At 39.0% G+C, this 21,048-nt stretch overlaps 1 protein-coding gene across 1 annotated transcript in view; it reads left to right on the top strand.

The window, feature by feature from the left end:
• Nucleotides 1-6,238: 6,238 nt before the first annotated feature.
• Nucleotides 6,239-21,048, top strand: part of MTFR1 (mitochondrial fission regulator 1) — a 35,584-nt gene continuing 20,774 nt past the window's right edge. The window contains exons 1-2 of the mRNA XM_081116884.1: nucleotides 6,239-6,304; nucleotides 17,376-17,516. Of these exons, the coding sequence (XP_080973010.1) occupies nucleotides 17,451-17,516 (66 nt within the window). The 5' untranslated portion in view covers nucleotides 6,239-6,304; nucleotides 17,376-17,450. The remainder of the gene's footprint in view (nucleotides 6,305-17,375; nucleotides 17,517-21,048) is intronic.

The following is a 21,048-nucleotide window of genomic DNA, read 5'->3' on the forward strand; positions in this document are numbered from 1 at the left end:
AATTTACTTACCTTCCCTAATTTTTTTTTTTTTAATATGCTTTTGTTGATTTCAGAAAGAGGAAGGGAGAGAGAGAAATATCAACCATGAGAGAGTCATTGGTCGGCTGCCTGCACGCCTCCTACTGGGGATCGAGCCTGCAACCCGAGCAAGTGCCCTGACTGGGGCACCTTGACTCTTGGTTCATAGATTGTCGCTCAACCGCTGAGCCACTCCGTCTGGGCACCTTCCCTAATTCTTGATTATCCTTCACCTCCTTCTGATAAACTCAAAAAGTAAATAGGCCCTTGCGGGTGTGACTCAGTGATTAGAGCAGGGGCCCGTGCGCCAAGGAGTCTCCAGTTGGATTCCCGGTCAAGGGCAAGTACTTGGGTTGCGGGTTCCCTCACCCCCGGGAGAGGGAGGCAGCCAGTGGCTGCCTCTCTCGAATCTATGTTTCCCTCTCTCTCCCCCACCTCCCTCTTTCTTCCCGTCCCTCTCCCTCCCTTCCACTCTCTCTGAAAAAGCAATAGAAAAAATACCCCACATGAGGATGAACAACAACAAAGTAAACAGGAGTAGAGTAGAAAGGGTGTCTTTCTCACTATTTGACCTATAGCAAAAACAAGTCAGACATGGTTTCTGTTTCCCAAAGTCACAAGAGGGAGTGAAGTGAACACTGAGTCTAAAATACAGAGAAAAAAAGAGATGATGCATAATGTCCCGTGGTAGAAACACCAGCCCCATTTGTTAACAATCATCCCGAGAAGTAAATGGTAAGTGTAGAAAGCTGTAAAAAGTATAAGTTCAAAGCGTACAGTAAGGTGAAACAAATCCCACTTGATTGAGTACATGACATTTCATTTGGTATTATTATTAAAAACAACTCATTAACCCAGGAAAGTAAACTTGCTATTTTTGTTAAGGTTAATTTGTACATTAGAAAGAGAAAACACATATGGGATTTTCCCAACAAGTAACTGATGACTTAGGTTTGTGGCACTGTCCAGAATATATGTTCAATAGAGTCTTTGTCTTTTAGAAGTTCACAATCTAAAATTAAATGTGATCACATTTCTGACATTAAAGTATAGAGACATTTTTCCTAGTAAATTGCCATTATAGAGAGTAGATGACTGGAATTAAAAAGCAGGTAAAAAATAATTACCACTTTCATAAGCATCTATGAATTACAAGCCATAGGGAAGTCTTTAAGGCTTTAAGAATGTAGAGTCTCATATTGAAAGTGTATGAACTTGACACCAGTGAAGTTATACTACTTGCCATTATGTGTCATTGCTTGTTCTTAGCCTCAGATATCTTGCCACAGGACACAGCTGGAATATCAAATTTCTCAATGGCTGTGTTGCTTAAGATATATGAATCAGATAATGACAGTTTCATTCACTCAATTTTTTTAACAATCATTTTTGAAACACATACAATGTGCTAGAGACAGTCTTAGCAATGAATTCAAAGATAAGGAAAACCATAATTACTGCCCTCAAGGAGCTTGTGGTCTAGTACAATGGTTTCCAAAACTTTCTGATCAAGTACCCCTTTCAACTTAAAAAAATGTTTGAGCATATAGCTCCAAATTTCCAGTATTAAGTGAGAAAAGATGCTTGGGCTCAGTTCCCAGTGGGGAGCATGCAGGAGGTATCCAATCAATGACCCTCTCATCATTGATGTTTCTCTCTCTCTCCCTCTCCCTTCCTCTCTCTGAAATCAACAGACATATTTTTTTAAAAAGGTGAGGGAAGGAGGTTATGTAGATAAAATATATTTCAGAGACATTCACCAACTGGGACATGTAGCTCTTTTTAAGATTCTGATTCAAAGAAACCAACTGTAAAAAATTTAAAAATAAAGGGGGGGAGGGGAATGGGGACATTTGTAACAGTGTCAACAGTAAAAATATTTTAAAAAATAAAAAATAAATGAGACACCCAAGTAAGTTTGAACACTGAATTGATATTAAGAAGCATAATGATCAATGTTTTAGGCCTGATAATGGCATTATAGTTATGTTTTTTTTAAAAGATTTCTTCAAAATAAACTGATGAACAAAATAGATCCAGAGGCATTAGAAGTATGAAACAGACTGAGGGATCTCAGAGGGAAGGTGGGGGTGGGTGAGTGAGTGAGGAGAGATTAATCAAAGTATTTATATGTTTATAAGCATAACCCATGGACACATACATTGGTATGGGGAAGGCCTGGGGGTGAGATGGATGTGGGGTGGAGGGGATCAGTGGAGGAAAAAGGGGGACATCTGTAATACTTTCAACAATAAAGATAAATTAAAATTAATTAATTAATTAATTAAAAGACTTCTTAACTTCTAGTGATGCACACTGAAACATTTCTAGTTAGTTGAAATGGCATGCCTGAGATTAGCTTCAAAATAATCCAAGAGTTTGCCTCGATGCCTCGAGGTTCATTCCCCAGCATCTCCAAAACAAACAAAAAGAATCAGAGGCCTGGAAAGGGTATGGATGAAATCATAGCTATGAGGTGCTGATTGTTGAAGATGTATGATGGGTACATAAGGATTTATTACATATACTTTTAACTCTTGTGTAAGCTTGACATTTTCCAAAAGTACAATTTTAAAAATAAAACCTAATTTTAAAACATTAAAAAAAAAAAAAAAAAAGCTCTGCAGGTCAGGTTATATCCCAAGAACTGGTTTATAGAAAAAAATGTCACAGTCTCTGGAAAACAGTGATATTTTCACCTATCTGGATATACATATTTTTGGATATACATCAGATCACTTTGTACACTGATCTAAGAAAAAATTAGTTTCAAGGCTCAGAACAACCAAAAGTATACCCAATACTGCAGGATCAAATCAAAATAGCTCAACATTTTGTCACTGGGAACCATGGTAAACACATTCATTTCCACTGAAATTTACATGACTGAAGTGGATTTAAATATTCTCTCTTCCAACAATATCTGCCTTTGTGATCAGAGCTTGAAGCCAACGGATCTGAACTATTAGGCATTTAGCTGCATCTTTTAACTTTCACCTCATGCGAGATGATGTTGGCCCATCAATTAGTCTTGAAAGGCTGTCCTGTAGCTGAACCTCTGCCAAACATACCCAGCCCCACCTTGTCTTGAAGCACCCTTCACATAGGAACTTCACTGTTCTACCCAATGGTCCTTCACTAGTTAGGTTTTTTTGGATTTTAACTCAGGACCACTTGAGGCCCATTCCAGTATGTTATATTTTCTATAGGCAGGCAATCAGAGCTGGAGAAAAAGCAGAACTATAGAGAAAGGGTCTGAATTTCCAAGGAAGATACTGTGTAAGATTTGCAGATTATTACCTATTTTACCAAATGGGATTGTCATTAAATCTCATATGAGAAACAGGCTGATGGACACATGTGGGCATTTGTCTGTCCTCTACTTTACTACCACTGGATCACAACCACATGAGCTGACTATATGTCCTTCATGGCTATTATTTATAGGTCCCTTGTGATAAGTCAGGCATTGCCTTTAGTATTTTACCTCAGTCCTCGGGGCTACCCTTTGAGTTGGCTATTTTTCCCATTGTGCACATCAGAAAATTGAGACCAAGGGAGGCTGATTGGTTTGCCCAAGGCCACACAGCTGATAAGTGGCAGAGGCATATTTGAACATGTGTCTGTCTGACTTGGAAACCTACATTCTTTCTACAACCTAATTAAGCTTCACTGCCTACCAACATGAACAAATGGAAACCTGACCTTTTGTTAAATCTCTACAAGGAAGTTAGCCTACAAAAGGCCTTGTTCACCTAATATATAAGCCTAATATACACTTAATGGATAAATCTCTTGCTTAAATAATGGCATTATAATCCTTTAATTTCCTGTTAGCAATCTGGAAACATAGAAAGGTCAAGGGATTTTTTCCAAGGCCACAAAGTGAGTGAAAGCTCTGATTCTTCTCCTCCATGCAATAAATACTCCAACTAGCAGATGAAGTTACAGTCATTCTGGATTCTGCCAAGAAAGCTGAGCCATTAATCTGGGTAAATAACTCCAGGATCAGATACACTAAAAAGAAAAAAAAAAAAAGTCTATTTTCTTCTAAAATCCCCAAATGGTTTAACTGTAATCTTCTACATTAGTTTCCAAAGTTAGTCATGCAGAACAATCACCTAAGGTTCTGGGAAGGGGACTGGGCTTATGGGGGGGGGGGGGTTGTTTGTTTTTGTTTTTTATATAGTTTACTGATTTTTAGAGAGGAAGGGAGAGGGAGAGAGAGAAACATCCATGAGAGAGTGAAGCATCCATCAGTGGCCTCCTGCATACCCTCCATTGAGGACAGGGCCCACAACCAGGGCATGTGCCCCAACCCATGCCCCAACCGGGAATCCAACCAACCACCTTTTGGTGCACTGGATAATGCTCATCTCACCAGCCAGGGCTGGGCTTAGGTATTTTTAAACAAGCTCCAAAGTATATTTAAGAACCATTGATCTTGTGTTGGAGACATAAATCATATTAGTTATCCATTGTTTCCTAAAAAATTACTAAAAAATGTAGCCGCTTGCCACAACAATCATTTATTATCTCAAGTCTTCTGTGTATGAGAAATCCATGTGCAGCTTAGCTGGATATCTCTGGCTCAGGGTCTTTTATAAGGCTGCAGTCAAGGTGTCAGTGGGGCTGCAGTCATCTGAAGGCTCAAGTGGAAGAGGACATTTTTCTGAGTTCACTCACATGGCTGTTGGCAGGATTCAGTTCCTCACAGGAGAGTGGACATAGGGTCTTGGGTCTTAGTTCCTTGCTGGTTATTGACCAGAGGCCTCCCCCAGTTTCTTGCCACTGGGCCTCTCCATAGGGCAGCTCACAACATGATGGCTGACATTTTCCAGAGCAAGAGAAGGAGACACTGAGAGAGCAAGCAAGACGGAAGCCACAATCTTCTGTAACCTAATCTTGGAAATGATATCCATCACACTTGCTGTATTCTATTTATTAGAAGGAAATCCCTAGGTCCAACCCACCCTCAACAGGAGGGGTTTACATGAGGTCTTAAATACCAGGACGCAGCCATCGTTGGTGGCCACCTCTTCCTACGCTGCCTGTCACAGAGGTGAATTGAAAAACGAGTTGGTAATATTTCCCAGCTCTGTGTACCGAGAGGCTAGATTCAATCACACCCCACTGGCAACAAGCACACCCAGTGCCTAGACCTCACACTCACTCCTTTCTGATGTGTTCCCTGGGCCCCCAGGAGGGCTTAGCTTCCAGGCTCCCTCCCTCCATACCTTCATTATAACATTTGGTATAAACAATTTGGTTAAATTTGTATTTCTATCTCCTCGTTAGCCTGTAGGCTCATTGAGGGTGTAGTTCAAGGCTTAAAAAAAAATCTTTGTACTGTCATAGTGGGCCCCACAAAAGCCCTTGTTGAGTAAACCAATTAATGTTTTTGCTGAAAGAGGAAAGCCCTCGCTGGGGAGACCTGGGAGCCGGGAGGAGCTCGGGAGCTCGGCGCCCGCCCGTGACCTCCGGTATCTATTACGATGGGAGGGTAAGCGAGGCGGCCAATCAGCCACAGCCTCCCGAGGGGCCGTGCAGAAACACTGACAGGTTTTTCACCCTACCTACGGAACTTTTACCAGGCCTTCACATACCTTACTATATTTTCATAGCAGAATTATTTGAAATCCAGAGTGTCCTAAACAGTCAACTATTAAAAAGCACATGCCCCAATGAATCAGAGTCAAGAGATGCTGGAACTGAAGACGGTAAAGTAAAATCCTCACCCACTAGGGACCTTGTAGGACCACGCACGCTCACTCTCCCCTAAACACAAACACACCGTAGGTATGAGGCCCGTAGAGACAAAAGGTCTGCAGCGTGAGCACCAGCCTCTACGGCGTGGGATGGAAGGGCTCAACATAGGTTAACAAGGGCTTAAAACTCACAGCTTCTTTCAAGGTAATACACACTTAAGGCTACATTCAGAATGTGGGTCGTCCAGCACACCTACAGCTTTAAGTTTACGTACAAAAGCACTTCCCAGGGAGGAGCCGTGAGGCCACAAAGCGAAGTCCGGGAGAAAGCGCCCGCACCCCGCCGCGCCCCGCGCGTGCGCACACAGGCTACGGGAGGGGGCGGCCGGAGCGTGGGGCGGTACCCTAGCCTTCGGCTCTGGGCTCTGGACCCGCCTCCGGGCCGGAGGAAGCCGGTGATTGGTTAGTCTGGCCGTGGCTTGGGGAGGAGATTGGATGATTGGCAGCAACGTCCTGGGACCGCCAAGCTGGAAGCGGGGGAAGCTGAGAAAGACGCTTCGCTGCCTCGCGGCTGAGGTAACTGGGGCTGGGGACTTGGGGAAGCGGTTAGGTTGGGGTCACGGAGGCGCCCCTGGGCCTCACGGTGGTGGGAAGCCCTGGTAACAGCGCAGGAGCTGACGGAGCGGGGTTCGGGCTTGCGGGGAAGCCGGCAGGCTTCGTGGGCCGGTTGGGTGGCTGCCCCGCGGCTGAAGGGAAACGGAGAGGTTCTCGGCAGCCGGGGCGACTGAGAGCCCTGGTGGGGCTGGAGCTTTGGCGGAGCGGAGGGAAGGCGGCAGACTTGCCCCGAAGGCTGGGTTCACCCACCCACCCATTTACCCCGTATCTGCCCCCTCCCCCGCCGTCGGAGCGCGCAGCTCGCTCGCCGGCCGCCAGGCGGCGGCCCCCGTGGGTGGTGCGCCGTTTCCCGGGACTGGGCGGGCGGGACTCGGCGGCTGCGCCTCGCGGCCGGGCTCCGGGAGGGGGAGCGCGCTGCCGGCCGCCGGGGCGGTGCGGGCAGCCTCGCGCGGCTCGCGCTGCTGCTCGGCTTTCCGCCTCCGAGAGCTTCCCGGCGGCTCTTCCTGACCAGGACCGGGATTGGCGCGTAGCCTCAAAGAAATGGTCGGCGTTTGGACACGTAAAACCACGTTTTATTATGGAAAGTTTCAAGCTCTGCGGGGGGTGAGAGGGTGGCGTGAAGGACTGGGCGTGCCCGTCACCCAGTTTCGTCCATTACCGATAAGCGGCCGGATTTGCACCTTCCCAGGTTAATTTGAAGCAAATCCCACACGTATCATTTAATCTCTTTTACATATTTCTGCGGCTTTGCGGGGGTCAGTAGTCATGCTGCTTTTCCAGTCGTTTGCTTTCTTGAGGGGTTGTGTAAAACAAGGCACACGTTAAGGTGCAGACGGCGCTAATTTAGTTTTTGCTACAGGAATGTGGGCAGTTCTCCCCCCGGGCAGTTTAACTACCTTCTGCTCAGGTTTTCAAAATCACTGAAAACAAAGGTACCCAATAATCTAGTCTTGGCAGTAGCATTACTGGTTTTGAGCGGTAATAATAGTACTGATGTTTTGCATTCGGGGAGCTCTTAATTTGTATGAAGTACTATGAAATTGTTTCCACCTGTTCCTTTCATTTTTACAACAGCTGCGTGAAGTAGATACCCCATTTTACAGGTAAGGGGAAAAGAGGCTTAGCGAGGTTACGCAATTTGCCTAAATTCACGCTGACCTAAGGGCCGGGGGCACGCCTGGGATTCAGGACGCTTACCCTGGTCACTGCAAAGTCCTTGCTCTTTTAACCATAATTGAACGTCCTAAGAATTGTTGAGTAAGTGTAACTGGAAAATTATTTCTATTGAGCTACAACTCCATAATGGGGTAAAAATCTTGGAAATTTACATAAGTACGACAGCAGTATAGGCATTTTTGTTTCTTTGAAACTGTAAAACGTTAATACAGTTGAATTTTAAAGTTATGAGAACGTATAGGTGTAGTTCAATAAGTACAAGTGTTTGTTGTTGTTTTTTCCTATAGTATATGCCAGTTAAAGGGGTATGGGACAGGGGTAAAAATATATACATCAATGAATAGTCTACCTCCTTTGGCACTTAGCATATATTGGCAATTTATTTTGAATACTTTCATCTGTATCCCTCATCTTTCCAATCTGCTAAGACAGAATCTTCATGCAAACAGTGTTGGAGGAGTAAGCAACTAGATACAGCTGGGCGTATTCAGAGGGCAGTAGAGAAGGCCTGTAGAATTGGAGGTTAGGATTGCTACTGTAGGGGAATAATTAGGAAGTGTAGAAGTAAGGTTAGGAACTTGAGCAGAGAAGTGACATGAGTTGACCTGGTGAATATAAAAGAAATAGATGTGGGTAACTGGTGAACTTATGGACATAAGCAAAGGGATGGAGAAAAAAAAATAGTCTGAGAAGGAGAGAGGAAAAGAGCATGGTACAGTGGTACAGGAGGTTCTGAAATAAATACTGGTGAACTTCAGTTTCCATAGGTTTTCTTGGGCAGTCTGGATGATGAGTATTATTGTATCATTGCTCTCCCAAGTGCTAACTACGCTCTATTTAAGTATTCTTTTACATGTTTATTGTGTGCTGTTGATACAAATTACACAAGATAGGTAAGCAACAAAAGGACACTAATCCCATTATTTAAGGATAAACCACTGACCCTGCTCTAGTGTATGTCCTAGACTAGGATTTGGTGAACTATGAGCCCAAGGCCTAAACTGGCTGGAGGCCTGTTTTTGTATGAACTCAGAGGTAAGAGTGAGTTTTATATTTTGAAGGGGTTGGGGGAAAAAATTTAAATACTATTTGTGACATGTGAAAATTATATGAATTCAAATTTTAGTATCCATAAGTGATTTTTAAAAACCCAGCCATACTTATTTACATGTGGCCTATGGCTATGCTTTTTAATTACAAGGGCAGAAAATGTTTATTATTTGGCCCTTTACAGGAAAAGGGCCAACTCTTGTTCTGGACCTTTTTAATGAATGTGCCTATACACTTTTTGTGTTTTTTTTTAACAAAAATGAGATTATAAATTATTTTGTAATCTTATGTATTGACCTTTTATTTTTTAGACTTAAAACTGTTGGGTTTTTAAGTGTGCTAAGTCTTTCATCTGCATCGCTCATCTTTCCAATCTTCTAAAATAGAATCTTCATCCAAGAGTGTTAGAGGATTAAGGAAGTAGAATCGGCTGGGTTTATTCAGAGGTCAGTAGAGAAGATCTGTTCAATTGGGATTTAGGATTTCTACTGTAGTTGAGTGATTCAGAAGTCTAGAAGTAAGGTTAGACTCAGTATGCATGAGGTGCCAGTGTGTATTTGAACAATCCTCTTTTGCTAGATATTTTTGTTTCTTTTCCAGTTTTTAAACAATTATTCCTAATACATAAGAGGACAGCTTTTTCTATTCAGATTTTTGTGTGTCAGAATATTTCTTTAGGACAAATTTCTAGAAGTGAAAATTGCTTTTGTTAGGTTGCCCACCAGAAAGGTTGTACTTTGCCCATACCTTTACCCATATTGAGGTGTCTCCCTTTTTATCTTTGTCAGTTTGATGGGGGAAAAAGAGATAACAGTTTTAATTAACATTTCTTTGGTTAGTAGTGTGAGATCATTAAACATTTTTTCATATTTATTGTCCATTGTGCTTCCACTTATAAAAACTCCCGGTCCTGTCTTTTTCCTTTTTCCATTGGGTTTCTGATTTTTTGATTCTTGATTTGCAAGAACTTTATATTCATTACGGATAATAATTACTTGTTATATCCAAATGGCAAATGGTTTTCTCCATCACTTATCTATTTTCTCTTAAATTCTGCATAATGGCTAATAAAATACCTGTATCAGCCAGGAGAGCACTTGGGGCTGTAGTTTTTGGAATCAGCACATGCCATCTCTGAAACAGTTCATTTATGATACTGAAGTTGTTGCCAGCCAGTCAATCTGCAAGTCACTATTACTAGACAAATTGTATTGTATAAATTGATATTACTTAATAAATTAATTTCTACAACTGGATGTGACTAGTATGAGTTAGTTGTACATATTTAAAAAGTCAGAAGTTAAGTAGGAAGTTAAGTCTCCATTACTATAAAAATAATCAGAGCCCGGCCGAGCGTGGTTCAGTGCTTCAGCATCTACCTATGATCCAGGAGATTGAGGCTCAATTCCTGGTCAGGGCACATGCCTGGGTTGCAGGCTCGATCCCCAGCGTGGAGCATGCGGGAGGCAGCCAATCAATGACGACTTTCTCATCATTGATGTTTCTCTCTCTCTCTCTCCCTCCCTCTCTGAAATCAGTAAAGATATATTTAAAAAATAATCATAATTCTTTAGTATGTAACTATTTATATATAAAATATTTTTTCTTTAAGAAATTTTATTAATGACTTTTATAAAAAATATGTTTTTATTGATGTTTTAGAGAGAGAGGAAGGGAGAGGAGGAGAGAGAAACATCAATGTGAGAGCGAAACACTGATTGGCTGCCCCCTGCATGACCCCTACTGGGGCTCAAATGCGAAATTCTGGCATGTGCCCTGACTGGCACCCCTTACGTTTACAGGACAACACCCAGCCAACTGAGCCACACCAGCCAGGACAAGGTATCTCTATCTCAGTCCCTTTGGACTTAGATAGGGAGTGCAACCTATAGTTAAGTTTTTAAGTGTATTGAGAAAAATATCCTAAAATGGCAAGATTTCATTACAAAGATATTATTGCTTGAGATGAGGTTAAGTTTTTTTAAAAGTTAGTTGACTTAACTAAATTATTAAAAGCGTTAAGATATGACATAAATCATAAAAAATTGTAACTCATAATGTCTGATATTGGGAAATAATGTTTCCCCGAAGTTTATATTTTGTTAATTTTATTATTATACTGTCCAAAGTTTGAATAATTTTTATGTCTCTACTTTTTAGATTTTATTTACTTTGTTTAAAAAATGTTATTGGTCTTTAAAAATTACATAAGTAATATTTTGTTAAAAACCATATAAACAGTACAGAAGTGCATAAGTGTAAAAAAAGAAAAAGTGAAGGATTCCATTACCAATCCTCAGAGCCAATGTTAAAGCTTTAGTTTCTTCTCAAATCTTTTTGTATGTATATACATAAAGTATCTTATTTTACCACTATTTCTATGCTTTGTTTTATTTTTTTAATCCTCGATATTTTTTCCATTGCTTTTCAGAGAGAGTGGAAGGTAGAGAGGGAGGGAGGGAGGGAGGGAGGGAGGGAGGGAGGGAGGGAGGGAGGGAGGGAGGGAGGGAGGGAGGAAGGGGGGAGGGAGGGAAAGAGAGAAAGGGAAACGTCAGTGTGAGAGAGACACATTGATTGGTTGCCTCCTGCACACATCCCAGGGCCCCAGGGATCAGCCTGAAATCAGCCTGCCAACTGAGGTACGTGCCCTTGGCCAGAATCAAACCCAGGGCCCTTCAGTACGTGGGCAGACACTCTAACCACTGAGCCAAACCAGCTAGGGCAACTAATTTTTATTGATGGACATTTAGTATGCCTCTAGATTTTATCTTTTACAACTAATGCTTCAGTAATGGTAAATACCCTTACCAGCTTTTAAAAACTAAACATCTTGCCCTAGCTGGCGTGGCTCAGTTGGTTGAGTGTCGTCCCATGCACTGAGAGGTCACTGGTTTGATTACCAGGGGGCACATGCCCAGGTTCGGCTTGATCCCCAGTAAAGGACGTGTAGGAGGCAGCCCATCAATGTTTCTCTCTCTCTTCCTCTCCATTCCCCCTCCCTTCTCTAAAATCAGTAAAAACATTAAAAAAAAAACCCCTAAATATCTTAATTTACAAAGGTATAATTTAGTGAGTCTTGCTAGTAAGGCAATTTTTACACATCTAATATGAAGGGGGCTAATTATTACATAATTTATCAAAATCAACTTTGTAGTGAATTTTCATTAGTTTGCCAAGGACAGCACTTTTTAGTCAGTGAAAAATATTGACTTCCAGGTAGTGTGTGTGTTTGTTTCTGCTCATGTTCAGGTTCACTTAAGGTATTTGAACAGTCTTTTCAAAAGATTATTTTAAGCACTGGCCAGAGTGGCTCAGTGGTTGAGCGTGACCCACAAACTAGGACGTCAGAGGTCATGATTTGATTACTGGGTATGTGCCCCGTTCAGGGCAGATGCCCGGGTTGTGGGCTAGATCCCTGGTGGGGGGGGGTGCAGGAGGCAGCCAATGGATGATTCTCTCTCATCATTGATGTTTCTGTCTCTCTCCCTCTCCCATCCTCTCTCTGAAATCAATAAAAACATTTTAAAAAAAGATTGTTTTAAAATTGATGCCAGAGTACTAACTTTATTTGTATAGGAATGCTTAAATAAAAGTACTTTAAGAAGAAAATACTAATGCCATTCACTGTAAGGTTATATTTCAGAGATCCTTACCTGAAAATGGCAGACCTTTCATTTAAATGGAAATATAACTACCTCTAATCTCTTTTATGTCATGGAGAGAATGTTGACCTCTAAAAATGTTACGGAAAATGTTCTTCAGTTTAGTTTCATATCTAAAACATATTAACTTGAAAGAATTTTCATCAAATTTTAATTAGCTTGTGTTGTTAGACTTATCTAAAGAGATTTTTGTTGAGAGATGTACCATAGGTCATGAAATTTACTCCTTGGTGTACTGAAAAAAAAAAGTCATTCTATGTCAGATTCTGCTTGTTGGTGGGAGACTATACCAGTGTACTTAATTATTGCCAGTAAATTTTACCCATAGGTTCAATACTATATTGTTTTACACTATGGTAAAGTGTTCTGACTTAAAGTCTCGACTAGACTGATGTGAAGCGTAGCAGTGGCCCCTAGACTTGAATTTCAAGTTGAATTCCCAGAAAGTAGCTTAGATTGTTTACATAGGGTTGATAACTTTTCATTGTGACAAGTAAGGACATTATTTTCAAAATCAAGTAACATTAATGTACTGTCCCCATATCCTAAAATGAAAGGCATTTTTACATCAAAAAGGTAGGAAGGACATATTCTTAAAATAAACTACAGTAACTTTAAATTGAGTAAGTTTTTGTTTTTACTTCACGGTTCTTATTTTTCTTTTTCATTGTTTGACACCAGAATGTACACTGTCATTTGGGATTCACTGATAATGGTGTACCTAACCTCTTACTATTCTGAGAAGAGGAAACTTTATTCTAATAATTTAGCCAGCTGAATAAGAATGTTCCATTAATCTTCTTGGACTCCCCTATAAAATGATCTTATTCCTCTCTCATTGTGAAAATAGTTGAATGACCATTTCCTTGAATAGTTCCCAAATACCTTCTAAAATAATCCCCAATGTAGTGTAGCTTTTAAAGGTTTTGGCATTTTAATTTTAATTTTATTTTATTGATTTTAGAGAGAGGAAGGGGGAGAGAGAGATACATTGATCTGTTGCCTCTTGTGTGAGTCCTGACCAGGGATCGAATGGGAAACCTGGGTATGTGCCCTGGCCAGAAATCGAACCCACAACCCTTTGGTGCACGGGGTGATGCTCCAAGCAACTGAGCCACACCTGCCAGGGCAGATTTTTTGGCATTTTAAATTTAGTGACAACTGTTATTACTGCTAACAGTTATTCTGAAACTATACTGATTTAAATTGTTTTAACTACTTCAAAAACATATGTTGCTTTAGTTGTAAGTAGTATTGTAGTAGCTGCTCCTCATCCTCGGATTATGTTCCAAGACCTGCAGTGGATGCCTGAAACCACATATAGTACTGAACCTTATATGTACTATGTTTTTTACAATACATATATACCTATGATAAAGTTTAATTTATAAATTAAACAGCTAATAATAAAATAGAATAATTATAGCAATATACTGTAATAAAAGTTATATGAAATCTCTCTCAAAATACCAGATTTTACTATAGTCACCCTCCTTCCTGTGCTGTAAGATGATACAGTGCATGCATAAGGAGATGAAGATGACGTAAGGTGAATGATGTAGGCATTGTGGTCCCCATTAGGCTACTATAGGGGTTACTTGAACATGAGCACTACTGTAGCGTGACAGTCTGGTGGGTAGTGTATAGAGCACGGATACACTGGACAAAGAGATGATATATGACTAATCGGATGGAATAACTCTGTGAGATTTTGTCATACTAGGAATGGCGCACGATTTAAAACTTACGAATTGTTTATTTCTGGAATTTTCCATTTAATATTTTTGGACCACAGTTGACTGTGGGTAACAAACTGTGGAAAGCAAAACTATAGATAAGAGGGGACTACTGTATTTTGTATTATCTTTGATTTAATTGCTCTAAACTTTAATTGGTATAACTATACTAGTATATATTTTCAAGGTGTTTGTGGAGTGAAAAGAAAGTCTGTTTTCAAAATTTACCTATTTCTCATTTAGTATTGGTTTTCTGCCTTGCCAAGTACTGCTCTCCGCAAAAAGTAATTTGTTACTGTTTCTTATAGTCTGTGCCAGAGTAGACTAGACCATAAGCCCATACCAATATAAAATTTCCAGAAGTTAAATTTGATATATATATAAAATTATATATACACACATATGTATGTATATATACACATGTATTTACATGTATATTCCTAGAGAATCTAGGAAACAAAATGCAGCTTGATCCTTAGCTATGTTTGTTTTGTTTTTAAATAACTGACCGGGAATTGAACTGGCCACTTTTTGGTGCATGGAACTATGCTCCAACCCAGGCACACCAGCCAGGGCAGCCATATTTTTTAAACCTTTTTTGTTTTGAGGTAAAACACACAAAGTATAACAGAAAAATGCACAAACAGACGGATAGCACAATAACTTATCACAAAACAAACACTTAAGTAGTGCCACCTAAGTTAAGAAATAGTTGTTCGCACTCTAGAAAACTCCTTTATGCTCCCTTCTGGCTAATACCCCCCCATACAAAGGTAATTACCATTGTGATTTGATGGAATTGTCTTTTCATTTTGTTGATGGTTTCCTTTGCTGTGCAAAAACTTTAGTTTGATGCAGCCCCATTTCTTCATTTTTTTCCTGTTTCCTTTACCTGGGGAAATACATCAGAAAAAAATAGTGCTAAGAGAAACACCCTCGATTTTACTGCCTATGTTTTGTCTCAGTTTTATGGTTTCAAGTCTTATATTTAAGTCTTTAACCCATTTTGAGTTTGTTCTTGTATATGGTGTAAGAAGGTGGTCTAGTTTAATTTTTTACATTTGCCTGTCCAATTTTATTGAATATACTCTTTACCCCATTGTATATTCTTGCCTCCTTTGTCAAATATTAATAGACCACATAGGCATGGGTTTATTTCTGGGTTCTCTGTTCTGTTCTATTGATCTGTATGTCTGTTTTTATGCTAGCACCATGCTATTTTGGTCACTGTGATCTTGTATAGTTGGATATCAGGTAGTGTGATACCTCCAACTTTGTTCTTTCTCAAGACTGCTGTGGTTGTTCGGGATCTTTTGTGGTTCCATATAAATTTCAGGATTATTTTAGTTCTGTGAAAAATGCTGTTAATATTTTGATAGGGATTGCATTTGAATCTGTAGATTGCTTTGGGTAATATGGACATTTTATTTACTTATAATTTTTATTTTAATTACATTCACCTTTTTCACCAATCCCCTTAACTTCCCTCCCATCTGGCAACCATCAAAAATGTTCTCTGTATCTGTGAGTCTGTTTCTGTTCTGCTTGTTTGTTTTGTTTTTTAGATTCAATTTTTGATATGTAATTATTGCCATTTTATTATTCATATTTTGTATCACTTTTTCTTAAAGAAGACCCTTTAACATTTCATGTAATACTGGTATGTGTGTCTTTCAATCTGAAGTGAGTCTTTTGTGGGCATCATATGTACAGGTGTTGTTTTTTTAATTCATTCAGCCACCATATTTATTTTGATTGTGTAACTAAGAAACGTAGGTTTGGCTGCCTGCTGCAACAAAAGCCAAAATCATGAGGCCGGTACTGGCGCAAAAGGAAGTAGGTTTTATTCAGGTGCCCTGCGACCTGGGAGAATGGTGGACTTCCGTCTTAAAGATCACATCTCCTTCTTGCTCAAGCTGGTGGGTCTGATAGGGATAGGGATTAGGGATTCGGGATTAAGGGATAGGGATAGGGATAGGCATAGGGAGGAGAGGGCTTTTTTCCCTGTCCAATTATCTTGCTAGATTTGGGTGCACTTGGGTCCTGACCATTGATCTTTCTAGCTTTTGGCATGCTGGGATCCTGTTCATTTATCTTTCTAGCTTTCCGTGTGCTCTGGCCCTATCCATTCATCTGTCTAGTTTTCTGAAAGCTTGGGTCCTGCCCACTTATCTTTCTAGCTTTTGGTGTGCTTAGTGTAAGAATGTCCCCCTCTGCCATCGTGGCGAATGGGGGGAACACCGGGAAGGTGCTGCGACTGTCTGTCTCCGATAACAATTTGAGCATTTAGGCCATTTACATTTAAAGTAATTATGGATGGTTATTGTCATTTTATTGTTTGCTGGTTGGTGGTGTTCTTTTTCTTTCTTCTTTTGCTCTCTTGTACATTGATGGCTTTCTATAGTGGTTTGTTTGGATTCCTTTCTCTTTATTTTTTGTATATCTGTTGTAGGTTTCTGTTTTCTGGTTACTGTGAGATTCATATATACCAAGCTTTGTTTTTGGCAGTCTATTTTAAGTTGATGGTTGCTTAAGTTTGAATGCATTCTTAAAGCACTACATTTATTACTCACCCTCCTTTCATTTTTGTCATCATATTTTATATCTTTTGTGTGTGGGTGTCTGTATCCCTTAATTTATTGTATTTACACATGATTATACTACTATTGTCTTTTAACCTTCTTACTAGCTTTATGATTGGTTGATACACTTTTACTAAGTGTTTGCCTTTATCAGTGAGATTTTTTTTCTCATATATATATATATATATATATATATATATATATATATATATGGGACAGGGTGATGAGTGGCAGGGGTTATAGTGCTCGAATAAGTGTGAAAGGACTTTTGTCATTTTTTACCTCCTAGCATCTGAATTCCTTTTCCATATTTCTGGAATGCCTTTATGATTTTTGGTGGGTGGCAAAACCTTCTTACAACTATAGCTAGGTAGATTTAGCCAAGCAAATGCATACAGACAGCAACTCAAGAGGAAGTGAGACAAAAGCCAGACCTGGTAGATTCTGTTCGGTCAGGGGTGGCAGTAGCAGTGGTGTCTTTCCAGGATCAATTCTGCTGCAGTTTTTGGATGTCTTTCCTGGCTGTGTAGCCTGTAAGTCAGGTTCTGGTAAGATTGTTATCTACTAGATATCTTTTCATAAATATATTTCCTACTAAAATTAGCCAAAAGTAGGTTTTTGTTCCTAACTAAGAACCCTGATTGGAAAAAGAAATACTTAAAAAAGTTGTACTGTTAGTTTACTCAGAGTTGATTATAAGCAAAATTTGTTTTCTCTCAAGTAAATTTAGACAGTTTAAAATGTTTTAGACTAATTTTGTGAGACATGTTGCAAACAGTAAAGATTCTAAATATTTCATTTTAATATTTGCATTTTAAAATTTTAGTGTTTTATGGACCATGTGCTGCTATGTACACCTGAAGTACTTGAAATGCAAATTTGGAGACACTTTACCATCTAAATGCTTGGCTGGATTAAGCGCCTAATTAGGATGGTTTTTCAACAAGTTGGAGTAAGCATGCAATCGGTGAGTGCTCAAAATTAATTTTTAAAATTCAGACAAGATTCTTTTCTGAGAAAGTGAAATGAATCTGTATATGACCAACAATTCAATATGTTTATGTGCTATTTAATTTGCTTACTATTTAAATGATAGAAGAGAAACTTTACCTAGCATCTCAAGTAAAGGAGTAACTTTCTGCGTTATATTGAAAACTTACCAATATTCATTTGATTGTTAAAAGCAATGTATTATTAGGGAGGAAAGAGGTTAAATATATATAGAAATCATTGAATGAAATGTGTTTGACTAACACATGACTACCCAGTATTGTAGAATTATTAATATTGAATTCTATTATAATGTGGTTTATCACACAACTGTTTAAAATAAAAAGTCATGTCTGCTTTAATATAACAACTATAAACATGAAAAAAATTAGTGTAATATGGTTATTCTGTGCCAAAGATGGGTTCTGGTCTTGACATTTAAAAATTTTTTATTGTTGACACTATTGCAGATGTCCCCCATTTCCCCCTTTACCTACCTCCAATCAGCATCCATACTCCCTACTTCTGGCCAGACCACACTGTTGTCTGTGTCCATGGGCTATGCATATATGTTCTTTGGCTAATCTCATCACTTTCTTTCATCTACTTCCCCCCCATCCCCCTCCCCTTTGACCTCTGTCAGTTTGTTTCATGTATCCTGGGCATCAAGCCTGCAACCAGGGCATGTGTCCTGACTAGGAATGGAACCTGCAACCTTTTGGTGCACCAGACGATGCCCAACCAACTGAGCCACACCGGCCAGGGCTCTTCTGGGATTTTTGTGGTCTTGTGACTTATATTTAAATCCTTTATCCATTTTGAGTTTATTCTTGTGTATGGTGTAAGTTGATGTTCTAGTTTCATTTTTTTGCACATACCTTTCCAATTTTCCCATCACCATTTATTGAAGAAACTCTTTATTGTATGCTCTTTCCTCCTTTGTCAAATATTAATTGACCATACAGACATGGGTTGATTTCTGGGCTCTTGGTTTTCTTACATTGATCTATATGTGTGTTCTTATGCCGGTACCAGGCTGTTTTGATTACAGTGGCCTTGTAGTATAGTTTGATAGCGGTAATTTGATACCTCCAACTTTGTTGTTCTTTCTCAAGATTGCTGAGGCTATTCTGGGGTCTTTTGTGGTCCCATATAAATTTTTGGAGTATTTTTTCTAGATCTGTGAAATATGCCATTGGTATTTTAATAGGAATTGTATTGAATTTATAAATTGCTTTGGGTAGTATGGACATTTTAATGATGTTAATACTTCCAATTCATGAACAAGGCACATGTTTCCACTTATTTGTGTCTTCTTCAATTTCTTTTTTTTTAATCTTCACCCAAAGATTTTGATTCTAGAGAGAGAGAAAAACATCAGTTGATTGCTTCCATATGCGCCCCAGGCAACTTGGTATCAAACCCACAGCCTGACCAGCACCAAACGCATGACTGTTTGGTGCACCAGATGATGCTCTAACCAACTGAGCCACAGTGACCAAGACCTCAGTTTCTTTCTTCAATGTCATATGGTTTTCCAAGTACAAGTCTGATCTTCACATTTTTGAAAGTATTTTTTTAAAAAGTTTTCCCACCCAGATCCAGTGTAAAGTTATTAAAGCAATACTTAAGCCAGGTATATTTTGTGGAATATTTGTTTTTCACTTTCAAATTCAATGTGTTGTTAACAATAACATGGAATTAAGTTTTATTTATTAAAGATATAGGCAAAGAACATAATTTGAATATGGGTATATATACTTTTTAATGCACTACTTTTACTTTTTTGTTTTTATTTTATGTCTTTTCATATTTTAAGAGAAAGTTGAACTTTATAATCCCTCTAACCCACCCTACCCCCTGAAAGTTACATCTATTTTCTTTGGAGATAAAAAGCAAAGAATTAAACAAAATCACTTTTTTATAACTGTATAATTTTGAGATTATTAGCTTGAGGATTAATCATAGGAAAATGGTTTGTGAAGTTAATAGTATTTTCATCTTTTTCATTTACATCTTTCTATGTTTTGGACTTTACTTAATGCAGCTATACCACCTTTCTTGTTTGTTATTTATTATTATTTGGCTACATAGGGTAGATTTAACATTTTAGTACTGGCTGCGAAAGAATTTCTTTTGCTTTTAGAAAGATATAAAATGCTCATGATTTCCCAAAAGTGAAGCTTTACAATTTATGATTCCTATTTATTTGCAGTTTTAGTAAGAAGTATTTTTTAGTGGAAAGATTGTACGTCCTAGACTCAAACAAATCTAGGTCTGATATTTATCTTTGCCGGTCATTTTCTTTATCTACAAATTACAAGTAAGAACTACTTCAGAGTTAGCCTATAGATTAAATGACAGTTTTATGTGAAACACCTAGCACAGTGGTTTCTATCTAGTGTGGGTACATTAAAAAATGGTTAGTTTCCTATGGTTTTGCTCTGTCTCCCCACCCCCAAGTCAGATGAATGTGACTAAAGCTGACTGAGGCCAAAGTACAGGATTTTGTTTCAGGAACAGGTAACACACGTTAGCTTGTTAATTTATTTAGGTTCGTTCATTTGGAGCTGTAAAACCGATGCCTTTTATCAAAGAATGGACCAGATACGAGAGAATTAACTTGCTCTCAGTATTTGAATCACAGCTGCAGGCGCTTTCCACTAATAGCAGATGATCAAGATTATTTTTTTCTGTAACATATAATCAACTTTAATCAGTTAACTGAAAAATGTATGTAAAACAAGTTTTCTTCTAACATAAAGCAATTGCTCCTTTGGAGTTATTTTCTATCTTAGTTTCCAAGATCTCTTAGCTTACTGCCAAAGAGTAAAAAGGTATAGTTTACCAAGATTTTACCTTTGGGCATCTGAAAAAAGAAGAAAAAAAACACACAAACCAAAACTTTTTAGCTTTACATTTCAGTGATAAATACATATTTTCTCAGTGGTTTGATAAATAAATGAACTTGATACTATGTTTGAAAGTATTCCAAGAGAAGAAACTACCTTCATTCTTTATATATTTTATCGGCTTTAAAAGTGCAAGGTTTGGTATCAGGGTTTTGTTTTTGCTGTTAGGACGACGAGTGATGATTAGCTTCTTGTATTTTACTCTACACATCAGCACCACCATATTAGCTATCACTAATTGGACCATATGCCCAGTTCTATTACATATATTAGAACAATACTACACGTATATACACATATCTGTTACATATATTCACTAGAACAACACTTTTTTAAAAAAATATATTGTTATTGATTTCAGAGGAAGGGAAAGGGAGAGAGAGAGAAACAGCAATGATGAGTGTCACCGATTGCCTGCCTTCTGCATGCCCCCCTTGCTGGGGATTGAACCCACAACCCAGGCATGTGCGCTGACTGGGAATCGAATAGCGATCTCCTGGATCATAGGTTGATGCTCAACCACTGAGCCAGCCAGGCAACATTTTTTTTACAGATGAAGAACCAGAGGTTCAGAGTGTTTAACTGACTTGACCAAAG

This window comes from Miniopterus schreibersii (assembly GCF_964146895.1).
Source record: "Miniopterus schreibersii genome assembly, chromosome: 17".
Taxonomy (NCBI): domain Eukaryota; kingdom Metazoa; phylum Chordata; class Mammalia; order Chiroptera; family Miniopteridae; genus Miniopterus; species Miniopterus schreibersii.